Source organism: Geotrypetes seraphini, chromosome 6, assembly GCF_902459505.1.
Source record: "Geotrypetes seraphini chromosome 6, aGeoSer1.1, whole genome shotgun sequence".
In the NCBI taxonomy this organism is placed as follows: domain Eukaryota; kingdom Metazoa; phylum Chordata; class Amphibia; order Gymnophiona; family Dermophiidae; genus Geotrypetes; species Geotrypetes seraphini.
In genome coordinates, this window is record NC_047089.1 from 55,539,587 (window position 1) to 55,561,950 (window position 22,364).

The window sequence follows — 22,364 nt, forward strand, 5'->3', positions numbered from 1 at the left end:
TTCCTTTTTTTTTTTAGCTCTGCAGTCACCACCCGCATTTTATTTTATTATGGTCTATCATGGTATCACATATTTGTCAATTATTATGCATGAACCTCCATGGCACAACCCCCACTTTTTTTTTTTTTTTTTCTTTTCCTACATTCTCTTGGTTTCCAGTTCAGATGTTCTTTTTTTCAGTCATGATTTTTCACTTTCTGAGTTAGTGGACAGACGGTTCCTACATATATTCTTTAGATCATTAAATCCCACCCCCCCTTTACAAAAGTGTGGAAGAGGTTTTTAGCACTGGCCGGTAGGCTGAATGCTCTGCACTGCTCCGATGGTCACAGAGTTTCTATGAGCGTCGGAGCAGCATAGAGCATTCAGCGTGCTGACTGGCACTAAAAACCTCTTTTGTGCTTTTGTAAAAAGAAGGGGGAGGGGAGGGTAGATTTGGTTTTAAAATGCACTATTTTCAAATTATTATATATTTGTTTTGGTCACAATGTTTAGTTTTCTCCACTATCTCGCTTGGTACATATATATTTTTTTTCATTTTTGGGATTGGGATGGTTGGCTCTTGTTGCCATGTTGGTTTTTCACTTTTGCACTACCATATTTAAAATTGCTCTAATTACATTACATTACATTAGTGATTTCTATTCCACCTGTGCCTTGCGGTTCTAGGCGGATTACAATATAGAAGATATCTGGGCATTTCCAGTAGAATTGCATTACAGGAGAAGAGTAAATTACAGGTTACAGTAGAGAATAACAATACATTCAAGATTACAGAAGATGTTACATAACAACAGATTCAAGTTAGAGGATGGAGAGTAACAACATATTCATGTTGTAGAAGGTGGTTACATAGCGTTGATGGTTACATGACGTTGGTTACATAATGTTGGTGATATAGTCTGTAGAGGTGTTTAGTTTGAGGATTGGACTAGGTGTTACTATAGGGGTGGTATTCCCAAGGGAATGATCGTGAGCTAATAAGATGGAGGTTAGAGTGATGGGAAGTATTTTTTGAATAGAAGTGTTTTTATTTCTTTTCAGAACACTTTTATGTCTGTTGTTTTGATCAGTATTTTAGAGATGGAAGGGTCAATTTTAGCTGCCTGTGTCGCTAGAAGGTTGTCGTATACACTATGATTGTTCTTTCACAGTTAGGCTGGTTTACAAACCACTCTTGTATTTTCATTTTATACCTTCTGTATTTTTACCTTATGTCCTCTGTTCCAGTTTTATGAATGTTTGTCTCTTGGATCAGGTGATTTCAATAAGGTACAGGCAGCCCCCAAGTTACAGATGCCCAACTTAAATACGACTCCTACTTAAAAATGCAGTTATGGCTTCATTTGATTTCACTGAGCAGTATTTCCAGTGACATAAACTCCTACACTTCTCCTGTAGCAGATTCAGGAATGATGCATGTCCACATTCAGAAGTGTGTATGGCTGTGCATGTTGTACATTAGAAGGAACACTGATAGGAACAGATAACCCTTTGTCAGCTGAGAGCAGAGGTAAGCAGCAAGAATCTTAAAATCTGTAAGTTCTAAGTTACATACAAATCTGATTTAAGAAACGTCATAACTCGTTCTTAACCCAGGAAATGCCTGTATATTACTTTATCCAATTGGGTAGCTCCTTTACACTATGAATATTCATTTTACTTCATTTTGCAAATAGATTATTCTTCTTGTTTGTAGTTCTTTGCCCCATACCACCTACAAACACTATGGGCTAGATTCACTAAACTCTCCGATCCTGTCCCGACGATCACAAAACCAGTTTTAATGATTTTGCGATCGTTCCCTGACCCCAGCCCAATTCACTAAACCAGGGCTGCCCAAGTCCGGTTCTCGAGATCTACTGGCAGGCCAGATTTTCGGGATATCCACAATGAATATGCATGAGAGAGATTTGCCTGCACTGCCTTCTTCATATGCGAATCTCTCTCTCATGCATATTTCATTGTGGATATCCTGAAAACCTGGCCTGCCAGTAGATCTCGAGGATCGGACTTGGGCAGCCCTGCTGCCGATCAAATCTCCTACCTGATCTGATCCACTCATGCAAATGAGAGGAAATGGGATGCATAAGTAGGAAGCCATCAATTCACTAAGCAGAAGAAACACCAATAGGGTTTGCCGATCCGAAGTGAAGCGACTGCTGAGGACCAGTTGCTTACTATCCTTGCCGACTCTCCTGCCCTCTTTCGCCCTTACAACCCCATATAAAACAACCATCAAAATAAAAATTGTAAAATATCTTTAAAACCATGGGCTCACAATGCGCTTTTTTGCAGAATATATAAAAAAGAAAGAATTCATTGCCCCTCCACCAATGCCCGCTATGCTGCTTGAAAATTATGGCAAGAGGGGATGCTATGAAAACTATGGCCACTCCCGACTTCTCCCCCCCCCAAAAAAAAAAAAAAACGACAGGAGGGATGCCGACTCCCTCCTGCCACTGCACACCCCTTCTCCGTTCCCCACCCCTCCCCCTGTACCTATAAGGGAGGAGGGGTGCTCAGTCCCTCCTGCACCTATGACTCTAGTGACGTGTGAGGCCTTAGGCCCCACCCCAGTGCATCATGTGCTGTATGGGGAGGGGCCTGAGGCACCTGAGCCAATCAGGGTCTTCCTTAGGGTATTTCCACATGCCAAAACATGGACTGTGTAGGATCCTTTCTAATTGGTTTTACATATGCTTCACCACCTGCCAGCTGTGTCCTTTTAATTCAATTGGTTTCTATAGTCTGCCAGCTAATTTGCAGCACTGACCTTTTGGCAAATTGCTATTGTACATGCCAAGGCTGAATTACTTGCTTTAGCTTGGGACTATTTGATCGCTATCATTGTTTTTGTATTTTATGTACGTCCAGTTCCTCAACTCCACTTTTGCCAGTTTCTTGGTTTACCGGTGTTTCATTTCTAGGATATACAGTTTCAGGTCTTCACGTTTCTTCTCATAAGTCTTTTTGCACAAACCCCATACTGTTTTTGTTACCTCACTGACCAGTATCAAGTCTATGTCTTTAGAAAGATGTAGCCTCCAAAACTGAACACAAATCACCAATTGTGGCTTCACCGATAACATCTACAAGGTTCTTGACATCTCCTTTCTTCTGCTGGTTGTTTCTTCCTATGCAGCCTAGTATCCGGGCTTTGGCCACTGAATTGTCACATTGTTTCACCATCTTGAGATTCTCGGATACCGTCACCCCTGAGGCCTCTCACCCATTCACACATAGCCGTTGTTTTGGATTTCTATACTCCAAGTGCATCACCCTGCAATTATTTGCATTAAATTGTAACTGCCAAACCTTATTTCAGTCTTCTAATTTTTATAGATCGGCTAATATTGTCTACTCCCTCCAGCGTGTCTACTGTGTTGCATATCTTCATAACATCTGCAAAAAAGGGAAATTTTTCCTTCTAACACTGAGTGACATTGCCAAAAACATATCAAATAATATGCATAGAGCAATTTGCATTACATTATTGGTATAGCTTTGTGATTCCCCCCAAAAAGTTTAAGAAGATCTCCACAAGTGGCTACTTGGAGAGCTGGATCAGGTAATTGGTGTGCATTTAAGTGTGTTTACTAAAATGCAGCAATCATCATACCTTAAGTTTTGCACTTGCTCTTGCTATTAAAAACCCACCTGTTCTCAAAATTCTTATAATCTGGGCAAGTCCCAATGGGACTGGGTCAGATTCAGAATCTTTGGAAGGGGGAACACTGCACCACCTCTTGACAGTGTTACGGGTACCTGCGTTGTTACCAACAGTATTGGCCTCTTTTACAAAGCCGCACTAGTGGCTGCAGCGCTGCAACAGCTCCAAAGCCCTTTAAATCTATATGGGCTTCGGGGCCGCTAGAGTGGCTTTGTAAAAGAGGCCGTATGTGCTAATGTGATGTATGTTGTATATGCTGGCCACACCCTATCCTCCATCCAGTTCCCATACCAACAACCTTCACTAAACAGCATGGGATTTTGTGTGGGGTTTTCTGTGTGACAGCCATTAGCACATGCTAACACCTGTGTTAACTGCTTAGGGCACCTTGGTAAACAAGTCCCTTAATTACCTAAATATAATCTAACTCATTTTTGACATAAAATGCATTACTTAACACATAAAATGTGTCATAAAAATATATATACATACACATATAGCCCACAATACTCTCAAATGCTTTTAATGTTTGTTATAAAGAAATACATCTCTTTCACCCTTTAAAGACCTTGAAATACTAAAAAGTCTGTATGTGTGCCACCTTCATTAAATTTCTTTGTACTGTTCTGCATACTATATGGAAGTTTTAAAAATGACTTACAATTATAATTAAGATAAAAATCTGACAATGGGTTCAAAGTAACCAAAAAACATACAACTCATGAAGTGTAACCAGATACTTTTAAAAGCATGTTTCTGAAGAGGATTACGAACCTCCAGCCTATATACTGTTGCCTTGTGGTGTGATAGTTCTCAAATCTACTCAAGAAAGGGAGACTTGGATTTTAGCCTCTCCATAATGAATATTTGCAGTGTATATCTGCATACAATTTGGTCAAGACTCAATGTAATGCTCATATCTAGCCTTGAAGGGGTGACACGGCCCTCGTTAGGGAACATCTGCCTTAGAGTTTAGCTTTCAAGAGAAAGGTGCTCCCTTGACCTCCAGCTCTGAACCTTAGAATTGTGTCACTGTAAAACAATAAATGACTTCTCATGCTTGTGCATTTGAATCACAGTACAAGGTTTTGGCACAGTCAATTATCTGAAGAACATATGTAATTCACCATAAATGCTAGTGAAAACTGCTGCAGGCAACAAAGGACAGGAAGAACTGTGATCTCCAGATGTTACAGCTTTCAGATTGTTATTTGTCCCAAGACAGTTTTACTAATGTCTATTAAAAAAACAAAAGCTCAAAAATACAGTACACAAAAACCAGCAAGGGCACCGATTCCAGTCACTTCTATTTCCCACCACACTTCACTTTCTGACAGTGGTTCTGCTTGGATGTATCTATCAACGGGGTGGATGATGGCCAACAATTCAACTTATTTTTCCTTTGGCTTCAAGTTTCCAAGCACCAGTCAAGTATCGTAGTCGTATAAAAAGAATGTCCCTGCCCATCTGTAGCCAGCTCCAAAAAGGGACCAGTTTAGACCCTGGGGTGAAAAGGCAAAGAAATGCAGTTAAGAAATCAGCATCCATGCAGTACATTAAGGCACTTGTCCAAAAAAAGAATTACAACTTATATAAGACAAATTGTAAATCTTATAGATATACCACTCATTTCTGTTGTGTCACCGTGAAAGAATTTAACTGGTGAGTTTTTGTCATTCTGTCAAATCTTATGGAATTTAATTTATTGCTGGAGAATAAAGCGGACACCTAGTATGGCATGAGGATTTTTAACATGTCTGACATGACACTGTATCCAGGGGCAGGGCACTAAGAATTATACCTACAGCACACAAGAATGCTTAATGAACCAGGCCTGTACAAATTTTTTTTCTGAATCAACTAAAAAAACCCAACTTACGAATCAGTGGTGGAAATCTCTTTCAAAAAACCCTCTACTAAGAAGGTAGCTTCTGTAGGATCTGATTTGCTAAGCCTGTGTTCCCATTTTGGTCTAGATTTTATTAAAGTGTGTTAAATACCATTAATACATTTTATTAGTGAATAGGTCCTATCACTTAAGGCCACAGTAAATAATATGTATTAATGTGAAATAGTGTGCTTTCATAAGTCTAAGACCCCTTAATACACACGTGTGCTGGAAGCAAAGCCCTCCCCCCTCTCCTAGCCACAGCACACACATACTCAGATTTTCTTATGTCTCCAATAGTCTGCCTGTCAATTCTCCACCATATTTTAATGCAAGAAAATGGAAAAACAAATACACAAAAAAGGGAAGATTAGGTTCTTACTACGATAATCTTTTTTTCTAGTAGAAAGGTATGCAAGTCTTGAATCAGTGGATTATTCTCCTTTAGTTGCGAGTTGTGTAGATGGCATCATCTACATTTTTTTCTCTCTCCCAGGTCCATCTCCTGCACCACTGGGCTGTGCTCTAGTTCCTCAGTTTGTACCAAAGCAGTTCATAATCACTGTAAGAGGAAAAATAAGAGGTAGGATACAGGGAAACTCCTTGACCAAGCCAATTGAACGCTATTCTGCAACAATTAAAATGCAACCAATCAATACCAATGTGAGAAACAAGTTGGAAAAAAATGAGCCACGTACCTGAGTTACATAGTACTCAAAGTTTTTCACTTGCCTTTTTGCAAGAGAGCTAACTCATCACTCTTCTGGCCTGTCTGACAGGAGAAAACCAACATCTGGTAATACATACCTGTCTGCAACAGCAAGCAGGGAAAATGAAATCTGACAGGGCAGGCCTCCAAGACTCATATGTCTTTCTACTAGAAAGAAGATTATCAAAGTAAGAACCTAATCTTCCCTTCTAGTAAAAAAAAAAAAAAAAAATAAAAAGCATAAGAGTTTTGAACCAGTGGGATGTACCAATGCAGTCCCCTGAGTCTAGGACAGAACAGATGAGCCTGAGCACTGTGGACCCAAAAGAGATGTCCTTTTGTGCCACCACATCCACCCTGTAAAACTTCATGGAAGTATGGAGGGTAGACCATGTAGCTACCTTACAAATCTCTTCGGGTGGAACTGCCTGGGACTCTGTGAGGAAGCCACAATCCTTGTAGTATGTGCTCTCAAAGAAATCAGTGGTCACTTACCACACCCGACATACACCGACGAAATAGCCTCAGGAATCCTTCTTGAAATAGGAACCTTAGAAGCTAGCCTCCGCAGACAGCTAGGACTAATTAGAACAAAGAGATGATCTGAGAGATGAAAATCATGACATTACGCCGCTCTTAAAAAATGCTCGCTGACTTCCAGTTCCCCACAGAATTACCTTTAAGCTGGCTCTCTTACATAAGAATTGCTGCAGCTAGGTCAGACCAGTGGTCCATCGTGCCCAACAGTCTACTTACACGGTGGCCCTTAGGTCAAAGACCAGTGCCCTGAGACTAGCTTTACCTGCATACGTTCTGGTTCAGCAGGAACTTGTCTAACTTTATCTTGAATCCCTGGAGGGTATTTTTCCCTATAACAGCCTCCGGAAGAGCGTTCCAGTTTTCCACCACTCTCTGGTTGAAGAAAAACTTTCTTACGTTTGTACAGAATCCATCCCCTTTTAACTTTAGAGAGTGCCCTCTCGTTCTTTCAACCTTGGAGAGGGTGAACAACCTGTCTCTATCTACTAAGTCTATTCCCTTCATTATCTTGAATGTTTCGATCATGTCCCCTTTCAGCCTCCTCTTTTCAAGGGAGAAGAGGCCCAGTTTCTTTAATCTCTCACTGTATGGCAACTCCTCCAGCCCCTTAACCATTTTAGTCGCTCTTTTCTGGACCCTTTCAAGTAGTACCATGTCCTTCTTCATGTACAGCGACCAGTGCTGGACACAGTATTCCAGGTGGGGGCGTACCATGGCCCGGTACAGCGGCATGATAACCTTCTCCGGTCTGCTTGTGATCCCCTTCTTAATCATTCCTAACATTCTGTTCGCCCTTAACCTTTAAAAGCCTGTTTGGGGGAGATTTGTTCTCCTGTATTTTGTTGATATTCTCCCTTATTTTTGGGGTTATTTTTTGACATTCCTGGGTTTTATAAGTCAGCAGACTTTTGTTACCTGCTAATATTTTCTGGTATGTATTTTAATTGTGTATATTTACTTTTGTAATCCGCTTTGGATAAAGGCAGATTAGAAATAAAATAATTAGCTCTTCTGAAAACTGATAATCCACCCGAGGTCTTGCAGTAGGTGGATAATTTACGCCACTGCTTTCTTGTTGCTTTCTTGGACTGGGCTCTGATCAGCCAATCGTCCAAGTAGAGATGCATCTGAATCCCCATCTTGCGTAGGTATGCTGCTGCCACACCATTATCTTGGTAAAATTGTGAGGTGCGGTTGCCAGACTGAATAGGAGTGCCAAGAATTGAAAATGTCTCCCGAGAACATGAAATCTCATGAATTTCCTGTGGTCTGGAAATATGGGAATATGCAAGGGGAATAGCTGCATGAAAAAGTTAAGTTTATCTGAACACACTATTAAAATATTTAAAGTATTTGAAATAGAGCACAAAACTAGCAGAACATGTATTGCTGTTTTAGGCACTTCAGAAAGGCACCCGAACAAGAATATCCTGGCCTGCATTATTTTTTCCTTTGAAGTGATTTTCTTCAAACTTAACATCTAATGAGGCATAACACATCAAGCTATTCCAGACATCAGGTGCACAGCTGTGCCAGGAAAGTGTGGGATTTCTAGCCTACTCTAGTTTCAGCTTTTTAACTGTAAGAATCATCTTCAGCATGGGACACCATCAGAGGGAAGTAAGCACATAAGATATCTGATTTGCATCACCCCTCTACTATGATAGAGATCTTTTTGGTTGCATCCTTTATAACTATATTTCCTGGGATTATAAAGGAAGGTATTTCAGCAGGGCACTCTGGAGTTTACAATCTGAATCTCAATGCTTTGGTTTCAAGGACATTCAGAATGAATAAAGCCTGAGAAGGACTTGCATACAAAAATTAGAACTATTCTAGATAAAGGAGAATAAATGGCTTGCCTTCAGTTTAATATTTCAGTGGTTTCTGCTTAGTGAGTTAGGCATAACTGGTATGGTTTTAAATTGGTTTGAAGAATTCCTAGCTAAGAGGTCTTATTATGTGTGCAAGAAAACCTCAAATTTCTTCAGCATGGTTTCTAGGATGTGGGGGTCCCCCAAGGTTCACCACTCTTACCAATGCCATGTAACGTTTACCTTGGTTCTTTGGGCGAGGCTTTTTTGTAAACGAGGAGTCTCCTGGTTGAGGTGGTGCAGACAAAGGCTGTCTGAATCCAAGAAAGCGTGTGACAGGCACATGGGATCTCTTTGGGAGAGGAGGAGATAGTGGATGCTGTGGATGGGTAGACCGGATGGGCCATTTGGCCTTTATCTGATGTTATGTAGACATTTTCCATTTAAGTCCCATGTTAAAACAACTTTGAAGATACTATTTGTATATCACTCTTGAAAAATTTTGACTCTTGATTATTTGGTAAGGTTTCATAATTTACTCATAACTTAGGTACTGTAAATACAAAAAATACTCTTACATATATACATGTATAAAATGATTACATTAACTGTAAAATATGTGTTCAGTTCTCTATCAATACAGCCACAGTACAATTGGCCATAGATGTTAAGGAACCAATAGTGCAACATATTGTTCCTCAAATATCAACATAAAGTCAAATTACTTAGAAATAAAAAAAATGAAAAAGATAAATGATTGGTTGCACAATCCAAATTGTTTTATAAACGATCATTGATAGTAATCCACACTGTGTTGTAATTGTGCAAAAGTGTCTACTCCAAAATAAAATTAAAAAACTACCCATTCTTTGAAACATATTCATATTCAAATCTGTAAATCGACCAGTCTTCCTTTACTTGAGTTTTGTTTTCGGGGCTTTATCAGGAGGAAGAACCATCCTTAGAAAATGAAGAAATCAGTGAACTTGTGTCACACTGAAACACACAATCATAAGCTCAATATAATCTTTTTCATAAATGTATTTAAATCTTCAATTCAACCTACCCCATATATTCCACTCACCGGACTGGGACTATATTCCACTTACAAACAGGCCACTGCCTTTATTCCAACATAGCATTTGGCGTTCTTTCTTTATCATGCCACAGACCTAAATTTAACTTGTTCTTTTTGTATCGTGTCATGCACAACATGTTAACATGATGACATCTTGAAAGTTACATATCCCACTGCATTACACTCACTCCACTTCTTTATTTAGTTCACAAGGGGTCAACGGTGTACCAGGTAAAAATAAACTGCTACTCTTTGCACAATAATATGAGATACATCTCCTCCCCTGAATAAATTCATTTTTAAAAGAACCACAAAACATAGATCTTTAATGTGATGTCCTAGTTATGTCCAATGTTGTGTAGGTGGAACTTCTATATGATTTAATCTAATATCTAATCTAATCCAGTATTTCTAAATCGCGCTATGCCTAAATAAGTTCAAGGTGACTTACAATATTGCTACGAGTTCTGCTAGCTGTTATTTAATCTGTTGACAAGTTTGCCCAATGTAATATAAATCACAATGGACTTATAACTTGTTTAATGTTGTAACAAAAACATCTGTTGAGAATGGGGAACTCGCACCCAAGTGGTTTCCAATGCATATTCACAGTATACACAATGTCCACAAACATAATGACCAGGTTCACTTTCCAGACTTCTATATGGTGTAGACAAAATTTCACCCAAGTTCTTAACCCTGGTAAAAGCAAATCTGTACAATTGTTGTAATGATCTATGAACACTCATCACTGTCCAATATTTTTTTAATATCTTGACAAACCACGTTATGTAGAAGAAAATGGTAATACGCAAACTAATCTATTTTGATCATCATTTATATTTTGTTGGTATCCAATAGGTTGGCAATCATATTGAATACATAATGCTTGCCTATAGGCTTCTTGCATACTTTTAAGCTACCCTTTGTAAGAGAAATGTTGTGTTGTTTTATATGCAGCTTATAATTTTCTACTTAAGAGCATATTCATCTTATTCATAAAAATTGTCGAACTGGAATGCTATTTTTTTTTAATCTAGAGTGGTAGCTGGTGTAATGTATAGTATAGTATTACAATCTGTCTGTTTCCTATGTTGTGGTGGAAAATCCTACAGTGGCAAAAAAAATGTCTAGAAACATCCAAAAATTTAATATAAGCTTTTGAAAGGTTGATTCTCAGGGAATTAGATTTTATAGATCAAAAACCTAACAAGGTTTATCATAATATGTGTCAGGATTATACAGCACAGTTACTTACCGTAACAGGTGTTATCCAGGGACAGCAGGCAGATATTCTTAACGTATGGGTGACGTCACCGACGGAGCCCCGGTACGGACCTTTTTAACTAGAAAGTTCTAGTTGGCCGCACCGCGCATGCGCGAGTGCCTTCCCGCCCGACGGAGGAGTGCGTGGTCTCCAGTTAGGATAAGCCAGCTAAGAAGCCAACCCGGGGAGGTGGGTGGGTCGTAAGAATATCTGCCTGCTGTCCCTGGATAACACCTGTTACGGTAAGTAACTGTGCTTTATCCCAGGACAAGCAGGCAGCATATTCTTAACGTATGGGTGACCTCTAAGCTAACAGAGAGGGAGGAGGGATGGTTGGCCATCAGGAAAATAAATTTTGTAACACAGATTGACCAAAGTGTCCATCCCGTCTGGAGAAGGCATCCAGACAGTAGTGAGTAGTGAATGTGTGAACTGAAGACCAAGTGGCCGCCTTGCAGATTTCCTCAATAGGAGTGGAACGGAGGAAAGCCACAGAAGCAGCCATAGCTCTGACCCTGTGGGCCGTGACAGGTCCTTCCAGTGACAGGCCGGCCCGAGCATAACAGAACGCAATACAGGCAGCAAGCCAATTGGACAGCGTTCGTTTAGATACAGGGTGACCCAGACGATTAGGATCGAAGGTCAGAAAAAGTTGAGGAGAGGAGCGGTGAGCCCTGGTACGGTCAAGGTAGTACGCCAGGGCACGCTTACAATCCAGCGTGTGAAGCGCCTGTTCCCCAGGATGAGAATGGGGTTTAGGGAAGAAAACAGGCAGCACGATGGACTGGTTGAGGTGAAAGGCTGAAACCACCTTAGGAAGGAATTTAGGATGGGTACGCAGAACCACCTTGTCATGGTGAAAAACAGTGAACGGTGGATCGGCGACCAGTGCATGTAGCTCACTAACCCTCCTGGCAGAGGTGATGGCAATGAGGAAAAGCACCTTCCATGTGAGAAGTTTGAGCGAGGTAGTAGCCAGAGGCTCAAAAGGAGGTTTCATGAGGGCTGATAACACCACATTGAGGTCCCAGACGACTGGGGGAGGCTGAAGAGGTGGTTTGATATTGAAAAGGCCTCTCATGAACCGGGAAACCAGAGGATGAGCCGTGAGGGGTTTTCCAAGGATAGGCTCATGAAACGCAGTGATGGCACTGAGGTGGACTCTGATTGAGGTCGACTTGAGGCCAGCGTCGGAGAGAGAGAGTAAATAGTCCAGTACAGTTTCCACCGCCAGAGAGGTGGGATTGTGATGATGAAGGAGACACCAAGCGGAGAACCGGGTCCACTTCTGATGGTAACATTGGAGTGTGGAGGGTTTCCTGGAGGCATCCAAAATGCGACGGACTGGTCGAGACAGGTTTTCTGGAGAGGTCAGCCCGAGAGAAACCAAGCTGTCAGGTGGAGCGAAGACAGATTGGGATGTAGCAGAGACTGATGTTGCTGTGTAAGAAGAGTAGGAAACACAGGTAGAGGAATGGGATCCCTGGAGCTGAGCTGAAGCAGGAGGGAGAACCAATGTTGTCTGGGCCACCGAGGGGCGATGAGAATCATGGTGGCCCTGTCCTTGCGGAGCTTGAATAGGGTCCGCAACATCAGAGGAAGTGGAGGGAAGGCATAGAGGAACCGATCCGTCCAGTCGAGTAGGAATGCATCCGGGGCCAGACGATGCGGAGAGTAGAGTCTGGAGCAGAACTGGGGCAGCTGATGGTTGTGAGGAGCTGCAAAGAGGTCCACCTGTGGAGTGCCCCATCGAGCAAAGATGGAGTGGAGAGTGGGAGGATCCAGGGTCCACTCGTGAGGTTGAAGGATGCGGCTGAGCTGGTCGGCCAGGGAGTTCTGTTCGCCCTGGATATAGACCGCTTTGAGAAAAAGATTGTGGGCTGTGGCCCAGGTCCAAATTCGGAGGGCCTCCTGACAAAGGAGACGAGATCCGGTGCTGCCTTGCTTGTTGATGTAGTACATGGCGACTTGGTTGTCCGTGCACAGGAGGAGAACCTGAGGATAGAGAAGGTGCTGGAAGGCCTTGAGAGCATAAAACATGGCTCTGAGTTCCAGGAAATTGATGTGATGTTGACGCTCCTGAGGGGTCCAGAGTCCCTGGGTGCGTAGATCCCCTATGTGAGCTCCCCATGCATAGGGGGAGGCATCTGTGGTGATGATCATGGAATGAGGGGGCGGATGAAGAAGGAGGCCCCTGGAAAGATTTGAGGAGTTCAACCACCATTGAAGAGAGTGCTGAAGAGATGATGTCACAGAGATGGGATGAGAAAGAGGATCCCTGGTCTGCGACCATTGGTTGGCGAGGGTCCATTGCGGTATCCTCAAATGGAGTCGCGCCAGAGGAACCACATGGACTGTCGAGGCCATGTGACCCAGAAGAATCATCATCTGGCGAGCAGGGATGGATGGTTGGAGGAGCACCTGTCGACAGAGGTGAAGCAGTGTCCGGTGCCGGTCGGCAGGAAGGAACGCTCTCATGGAGTTGGTATCGAGAAGTGCTCCGATGAACTGAAGGCGCTGCGTGGGAAGCAGATGCGACTTGGGATAATTGATCTCGAACCCCAAGAGATGGAGGAAAGAGATGGTGTGGTGAGTGGATTGCAGCACAAGTGGAGCGGTCGTTGCTTTCACCAACCAATCGTCCAAGTAGGGGAACACTTGTAGGTTGTGGGACCTGAGACAGGCCGCTACCACAATCAGGCACTTGGTGAACACCCTGGGCGAAGATGCGAGACCAAAGGGAAGCACTTTGTACTGATAGTGGTGATTGAGTATCTGGAATCGGAGGTAGCGACGTGAAGCCTGATGGATTGGGATGTGAGTGTAGGCCTCCTTGAGGTCCAGGGAACATAGCCAGTCGTGTTGAGACAGAAGAGGATAAAGTGTGGCAAGTGAGAGCATCCTGAACTTTTCCTTGACCAAACACTTGTTGAGGTTCCTGAGGTCGAGGATAGGACGAAGATCTCCTGTTTTCTTGGGTACCAAGAAGTAGCGGGAGTAAAATCCCTGACCTCTTTGGTCTGGTGGAACTTCTTCGATGGCATTGAGAAGGAGGAGGGATTGGACCTCCCTTAGGAGGAGAGGAGTTTGGGAGGAGTGAGAAGCAGACTCTACGGGAGGATGGTCTGGAGGAAGAGTCTGAAACCTTAGTGAGTATCCGTGACGGATGATGTTTAGAACCCACAGGTCTGATGTAATGGCCTCCCAGCGTCGTTGAAAGATGGTGAGGCGGCCCCCGATAGGTTGAGGCAGAGGCAGCGAGGGTTGGAGACTGGCTATGCCCTGGAGAAAGGAGTCAAAAGGGCTGAGGAGGCTTAGTTTGAGGGAGAGGCTTAGCTGTCTGGTGAGATTGCGAGCGAGCCTGAGAGTGTTGTTGCTGTTGTTGGCGAGGCCGACGAGATTGCTGTTGAGGAGGATTCAGCGGCCTAGCAGAAAAGCGACGTTGGTAAGAAGACTGAGGTCTGTATGGTCGTGTCGGCGGAGTCTTCTTTTTAGGCTTAATGAGGGTGTCCCATCTGGTCTCATGAGCCGAAAGTTTTTGTGTGGTGGTATCTAGAGACTCCCCAAAAAGTTCGTCACCAAGACAGGGCGCGTTGGCAAGGCGGTCTTGGTGGTTGACATCCAGGTCAGATACTCTCAGCCAGGCAAGGCGTCGCATAGCAATTGCCAGAGCAGAGGCACGGGAGGAGAGCTCGAAGGAGTCATAGATTGAGCGTACCATGAACTTCCTGAGCTGAAGGAGGGTGGAAATTTGTTGTTGAAACAAAGGGACCTTGCGTTCAGGGATGTACTTTTGCAGAGCAGAAAGTTGTTGTACCAGATATTTCATATAAAAAGAAAAATGAAATGAATAATTGTTGGCTCTGCTAGCCAGCATGGCATTCTGGTATAGGCGCTTTCCAAATTTATCCATTGTTTTGCCCTCTCTGCCAGGAGGGGTGGAGGCATAGACACTGGAACCATGAGATTTCTTGAGAGTGGATTCTACTAGGAGGCTCTCATGTGGCAACTGGGGTTTATCAAATCCCGGGATAGGGATGACCCTGTATAAACTGTCCAGTTTCTTAGGGGCACCTGGAACAGTAAGGGGGTTCTCCAAGTTTTTATAAAACGTCTCCCGCAGAATATCATGGACGGGGAGTTTGAGAAATTCCTTGGGGGGTTGGTCGAAGTCCAAGGCTTCCAAAAAGGCCTGGGACTTCTTGGAGTCGGACTCGAGTGGGATGGAAAGAGCCCCAGACATTTCCCGAAGGAATTTTGTAAATGAGGACTGCTCGGGCTTGGAGGTGGATTCAGCCATGGAGGGTTCCTCATCAGTGGAAGAGGCATCCTCCTCGGTACCGAGGGGGGATTGCTCCCATAAGTCAGGGTCCCTGACGGCCGGCTCAGCATGGCGTGTTTTAGAAAGGGACTTGCCAGATCTCATGGATACAGTGCCGGGGGATGAAGACCGGTGCCGATCTCTGTCCCGGGAGGAGTGGTGTCGATCCCGGTCCCGAGACGATCGATGTCGATCTTGGGTTCGGGATGGGTCCTCCGCCGTGCAGGTCTGTAATGTGGGCTGTGCCGATAAGACCGGCATCGAAGTATTCATCGGTACCGAGGGGGTGGCCACTGGCGTAGTGGTGCGAGGCTCGGGCCGGACCGGTACCGGGCATGAATGGGAATACGGCCTCAGCGAAATCAAAGCCGGAGGCTTGTATGATGGCAACAGGCCCCGCCGGGGCCTGTTGAAAAATAAAGGAAAAAATAAAGTTGTTTTTTTTTTTGTAAATTAGACAGAAAGGAAAAACCCGAAGGAAAAAAGCAGAAAAAATCAAAATAACGCGAGCGGGAAGGCAAAAAAGGAGTGTTCAACAGCCGTTGAATACCACATGCGTCTTCTTCGCTCCGCGGAAACGAAGAAACTGGAGACCACGCACTCCTCCGTCGGGCGGGAAGGCACTCGCGCATGCGCGGTGCGGCCAACTAGAACTTTCTAGTTAAAAAGGTCCGTACCGGGGCTCCGTCGGTGACGTCACCCATACGTTAAGAATATGCTGCCTGCTTGTCCTGGGATAACATAGTGCTATTCATAAATTTACCATTGACCCCACCCTTGTCATTAAGAGGGCTGACAAGGGTGTTTCTGTTGTTGTCAAGGATAAGGAACAATACCTACAGGCGGCTTTTCGACAAGTGAATGATGAGGCTTTTTACCAAAGAATGGCTAAGGATCCCACTATCTCAATTCAACGAGAAAGTTTTGGTATATTGTCATTAGCTAGTCAAGAAGGGATTATTTCAGCTAAAGAATTTAAATTTTTATATAGAAATTTTCCAAAGATTCCTCACATTTATTTTGTACCTAAAGTACATATGTCCTTAGATAGTCCACTAGGACCCCCTATTGTATCAGGGTGAGGCTCATTGTTAGAGCCTCTTTCATAATATGTAGATTTTTATCTGCACCTTTTTGTGAATAAAGCTGTTTCATCTGTGAGGAATTTCCAACACTATTTGCAGGTGCTAAATTCAGTTTTGTTTCCTGTTCATATGCAGATCACCTTAGTTACCACAGATGTTATTGCATTGTGCACAAACATTCCTCAAACTGGTGCCCTTCAGGTAGTTGACAGCTATTTGTCACAATCTGCTTTAATGGAGAATAAAACGGGATTTATTGATATCTATGGCTAGGATGGTTATCGAGAAGAATTATTTTCAGTTTGAAGGGGAATTTTTTCTACAAACAAAGGGTGTAGCAATGGGTGCAATACTAGCCCCATTGGTGGCCTGTATTTATGACAATCTGAAGAAAATTTTGTTTACAATAGTCCCTTTGTTCCATTCATAGTTTCACGGAAATGTTATATAGATGTCATTATTATTAGATGGGTTGGCGATCATACAGTTACTGGAGTTTATTAATCATATCAATGGAGTAGATTCAATCATTTATTTGCATGTAAATTTGACAGTTCTTACGTTAAAATTTTGGTCATTTCTATATATTTTTCTGCCACTGAAGTATTTTCCACCATTTTACATAGGAAACAGATTGTAATACCCCTACTACATCACACCAGCTACCACCCTAGATTTATGAAAAATAGCATTCCAATTGGACAATTTTTATGCATACGACGAGCGTGCTCTTCAGTGGACCTGGGTGACAGCACAACATTTCTCTTATAGAGGGTAACGTGTTATCCAACAAGCCTACAGGCGGGAAGTATATAATCACTATGACCAGTATTCAGCTAGACAAATTTGATAGAGTTTCTCCTCTTTTGAAAAGCCTACACTGGTTATCAGAGACGAGACAAACTAATTCAAAATAGCTTGTTTGATTTTTAACAAAGTAATATAGTAAATGATGGCAGATAAAGACCGTCACGGACCTTCTTGTCTGCCTAGCAATCATTCATTATCAAAGCACTATTGACCTAACAGTTCAATAGCATTATAACATTTTACTTGCTTAAGTTTCACTGTATGTCGTCTTCCTCTCCCCCGATCTGAATATGGTATAAAATATGCATACTTCTGTTCCATCCATACGATTTTCAGAGTCCAGACTATAAAAAGAATGTCCTGCATTGACCCCACTTCTCAGTCGCTGAAGCTGTCACTGAAGCCAATTCTGATCTGTCTTATTTATGGTCGGCGTATTTTGCCTATGATTGGAGTTACTGTTAGTTAAGATTTTTTTTTTGAATTATGCTTCCAGCCGGGACTTAACTGGATGTTTCAGCTCCTGAAGAAAACAGAGCTCTGTCAACTTTATTTAAATAGAGCCAGCACAGGCCTTTTGAGAGGTTAATGTAGGGTTCTGCCAATTGTTCTTTTTGTTGTTATTTATGGGACACAGTCACTACAAGGTCAAAGTCCTGAAGTCAATTACTCCATATCCCTAACTATAGGCAAAATTTTTGTTTCTATCACTTAGAAATATTTGGTGGATGTCTTTCTTGGACATATCAAGATGCAAAAATTTGGAACAGCCTGTCTAAACAACTATGGGAAATTACGTCTTATTTTCTTTTTCACAGAACTTTGAAAACCTAATGAGAGGTAATTTGTAAACATTATATTGACTTATATATTATCATCTTCCTTCTTTTGTTGAGGTTTCTTTTATGTAATCCACCATGAATCCTTATTTGGAAATTGAGCAGACTAAGAAATATAGTAGAATAGGATCCTCATTTTGCTGGAATGCGCTGGTTGTGTGACATTCCCCTGAAGCAGCTAGGGGATCCAGCAAAACAAAGATCCTTGTTGGGTTCTGTTGGATAATTCAGTAGTGATGGTTGGATGACTGTTAATGAAATTCTGATAAGATCCTGATAGCTGAATTGCTCCAGATAAGTGGTTTTTCAACTGTTTTAGTGTATTGGTACTGCGGGCTGTCATTTGCTCTATCTGTATTGCAAGTATGATGAAGACGTGGGAGTTTTTTTACGCCAATGATTGTGCTTAAGACAATGTATGGACATAATTTCCTTTTTATGTTTGTCACATAAACCTGAGGCTCTTTTCTCCATCTTTAATTTTTTGCAATTGTGGTAAGCTATCTGACCCTGGCATGTTTTTCCTTCTATCAATAGTTAGTATGCATTCTTGATTCATACTTTTGTTCTCTCTAAGGTGGGTGATATCTATTTCCACAGGAACTGGTAGGAGCTCATCTTGTGACTGCTGACTTCTGTCAGCTGACTGTGTGCCATTTTAGACCAGCAAGCAAATGACATCTTGCAATTAAGATGCTAGCAGTGCAGGCACATACAAAGTGCCAGTCTGCAAATTCTGAAGTTGCTTGTAATGCTAGTAGAGATGAGAGGATTCAGCTTCCATCAGATGGGCTGCCACTACTCAGTTGCAGCAATGGTGTGCAAAGTTTGGAGAAAGCAGAATAGTAAAAGACAGGGAACAAAAGCAAGAGGCTTGATGAAGACGAGAGGAAAGAACAGTAAACAAGGCATATGGATAAGCAGGAGGGAACCCAGTAAAATGAAATGGAAGGCCAAGTGGAAAGTTAGGAAGAAAAAAAAAGGAATAGGGCACTGAATGGGCGGCAGAGGAAGATGGAGACAGTGAAGGTTAAAGATGGAGTTCAGGTCCTTGATGGTGGCAGGAGCAATACATAGAAAAGAGAGAGAAAAAATGAAGGCAGATAAAAACTATACTGTATGGCCTATGTAATCTGCTTGTCATGTCATATCCCTTCCTCTCCCTTAGACATCCAATTCATCTTGAATTCAAATACAGTGCTCCCCCGTGAATTCACAGTCGGTGGTTCGCGATCCCGGTCATTCGCGGGATTTCCAACCACAAATGACCGGGCAGGAGAGGGCAGCTGGAGAGGCAGGAGACGGCAGCCGGAGCACCGGGCGAGTGAAGGAAATCACTCGCTGTATGCTCCGACCGCCTTTTCCTGTACTAAAGTCGGGCCTTACCAATCAGGAGATGCATGTCCAAGCAGGAAGAGGAGGTCGGAGCATACAGCGAGTGATTTCCTTCACTCGCCAACACTCCGGCTGTTCTCTCTTGCCTCTCCAGCTGTCCTCTCTTGCCTCTCCAGCTGTCCTCTCTTGTCTCCCCTGCCTAAAAACTGTATTCGCGTTTTTTTTAAATTCGCAGGGGTTCCATTCTCCGGGGGAGTACTGTATAGCTTTTGTCTCTACAACCTTCACTGGGAGGCTGTTCTACTCATTACCCACCCTTGACTCTAGAGAAGCACTGAAAAGGTCAGCCAGTGGAGGTACCAGAACTTCCCTTTCAGTACACTTGGATGTATGCCATCTGGTCCCACTGTTTGACCACCTTTAGTTTAGCTAGTTATAAAAGAAACAGCTGAAGGAAATGGATTACAAAGAACACATTTTATAAAAGTTATGTCAGCAGCTATTATGCGCCTCCCCCTCCCTCACCTGCTGAAACTATTGGAGGGAGTATGGGTCACACAACTTGGGAAATACTGAGCATCATGCTTGCTTATAGCAGAGAACTTAGCAAAGCAGGGATACTTCATCTCTCTTTGTACTCACCTTCAATTTCTGTCCAGTTTACAGCCACTTCAGCAATTGGAATTCTGAAACACTGAGCTATGTAAAGAAGTTCTACATCAAATGCCCTGCAAACCGAACCACAGACACAGAATACATGCATTAAAATTGCTGTTTAGAAGAGGTAAGAATGAACTAATCTCCAGGTCTTTAGCATGATTTAATTTACGCTTTAATAACGAAAATATTTCTGAAAGAGCCTATAAAATATATGTGTGTGTCTTGGTGCCTCAAGTTCATTAGTTCTTTCCTAATTAATATGCCTAAGATTTAGGCAGAAAAACTAGAAAAATTCTAGCTTTTGTGAAGTGAACAGACAACTTTGGCTGTGTACTTTCACTCTGTGATGGGTACTATGGAATGTGCTCCCAGCTGCAGATGCCTTCTACCATTTTACCACATGTGGGTAGATGCGTTTCTTAACCCTTTAGTTGGCAGATGATGAAACGGCTGCTTTATGTAACTAGAAGTTGAATGAAAGCAACAGTGCCAAGTAAACAGGCATTTGGAGATGCAGATCGGTTCATAGACAAAAGCACGCGCCAACAACCCAGCGCAGACAACTGAGCGCAAGGTGGAAGCACGTCGAAGAAAAAATGTATTTTAAGGGGCTCCGATGGGGGGTGTTGGTGGGGAACCCCCCACTTTACTTAACAGAGATCGCGCCGGCGTTGTGGGTGGTTTGGGTGGTTGTAACCCCCTCATTTACTGGAAATTTAACTTTTTCCCTCTTTTTTAGGGAAAAGTGAAGTTTTCAGTATAATGTGGGGGGGTTACATCCCCCCAAACCCCCCACAATGCTGGCGCGATCTCTGTTAAGTAAAGTGGGGGGGTTCCCCCACACGCCCCCGTCGGAGCCCTTTAAAATACTGTTTTTCTTCGGCGTGCTTCCGCCTTGCGCTCAGTTGTCTGCGCTGGGTTGTCGGCGCGCTTTTGTCATCACGCGCTTTTGACCTGTCACCTGCAGATCTCCCATAAAATCCATAGAAGATGCATGTTGCTCCTAGAGCAACAATGGCAAATAAAGGGTTACAACAAAAAAAGGGGAGAAGGCAGCTGAATGGTAGTCATAAATCCCCACAAATGTAAGCACAATTTATGCTGAGATTATAGAATAGTAGCATTGACATGCATGTAACATTCATGTGTGTAAGTACTAGTACACGCTTAGCCATATTCTATAAACATGCATGTCATATAGTGCCTAAATATAAGCAGGTGTGAATGGAGGGGGAGCATGGTCCAACATTTATTTAAGTATTTATATACCACTTATAGCCTAAGTGGTTTACATTCAGGCACTTAAGCATTTTCCCTATTTATTTACATAAATAGGTTATAGAAGCTAAATTTAGGTACATGCATGCATGCATTTACCCCTCTTATTGACATAGCATAAGAGGGCATATCTCAATGTTAGCATATAAGTGCAAATTTAATCTAGGCACCGATTTTGCTATAGAATTTGTGCTCAGTGCGCTGCATTTTGGTACGCTTTATAGAATGAACTCCTATATGTTCTATGACAAACTGCAGAGTAGAAGCTACATCAAACCCCATTATACCCCAAATGGTAAGACATTGGATGCATTCTCCCTCAACCATATTTTGTCGATCTCAGAAAATCAAAAAAAAACTGCATTTGCTGGACTCTATGAATTTCTATTCAGTCAGTTCATCACATCTCCTTTATGTCTGGGCAGAATGTTTGAAACATGAATCTGGGTAATGTGTTTATCTAGGTTATACAGTATAAGTCGACCCTGCAAGTGAATATCTCAGCCAGAATAAAATACCCAACTCCTTACTCGTATCAGTGGAACTCATTAAAGTTCTCTTGACATGTGCAGACATTTGTTTTCAGAAAATGGTGCCACAAAGTCCTTTTTTCAGATAGCTTGTAAATATTAAATGTCATTTATTATCTGGTAAAATATGATTAAATTTAGTGCTTGTGCTAGTTACATTATGGACTGAACTACTGTTTTTATGGTAACATCTCTAGGTATGCTCAATGAATCCTGTGTCTGTTGCATTCATTTAAAAAAACATGTGGAACATAACAAATTTTGCATTTAGATTCGATAGTGACCTACTAAGATAATCCTTACTTAGATCTCTAATATATCATACAAATTCACTATAGATGTTATGAAAACTCAACTGAGGGGAGGGGGGGTCAATGGAATAAGTTTAGGAACCACTTCATCAATCATTTAAAAGCATCAAATGAATTAAAAAATGCTCATTTATGCACAGAAATGAGTTATGCATTAACTGAAAGATAGTTCAATTTTCACATGTTAACACTGACATATTCTAATACCAATTGCCAACTATTTAAC

The 22,364-nt window shown here is 42.4% G+C and overlaps 1 protein-coding gene across 1 annotated transcript in view; it reads right to left on the reverse strand.

Moving 5' to 3' along the window:
• Positions 1-4,180: 4,180 nt before the first annotated feature.
• Positions 4,181-22,364, reverse strand: part of ALG5 (ALG5 dolichyl-phosphate beta-glucosyltransferase) — a 53,251-nt gene continuing 35,067 nt past the window's right edge. The window contains exons 9-10 of the mRNA XM_033947992.1: positions 20,002-20,087; positions 4,181-5,175 (exon numbers count right to left, since the gene is read on the reverse strand). Of these exons, the coding sequence (XP_033803883.1) occupies positions 5,060-5,175; positions 20,002-20,087 (202 nt within the window). The 3' untranslated portion in view covers positions 4,181-5,059. The remainder of the gene's footprint in view (positions 5,176-20,001; positions 20,088-22,364) is intronic.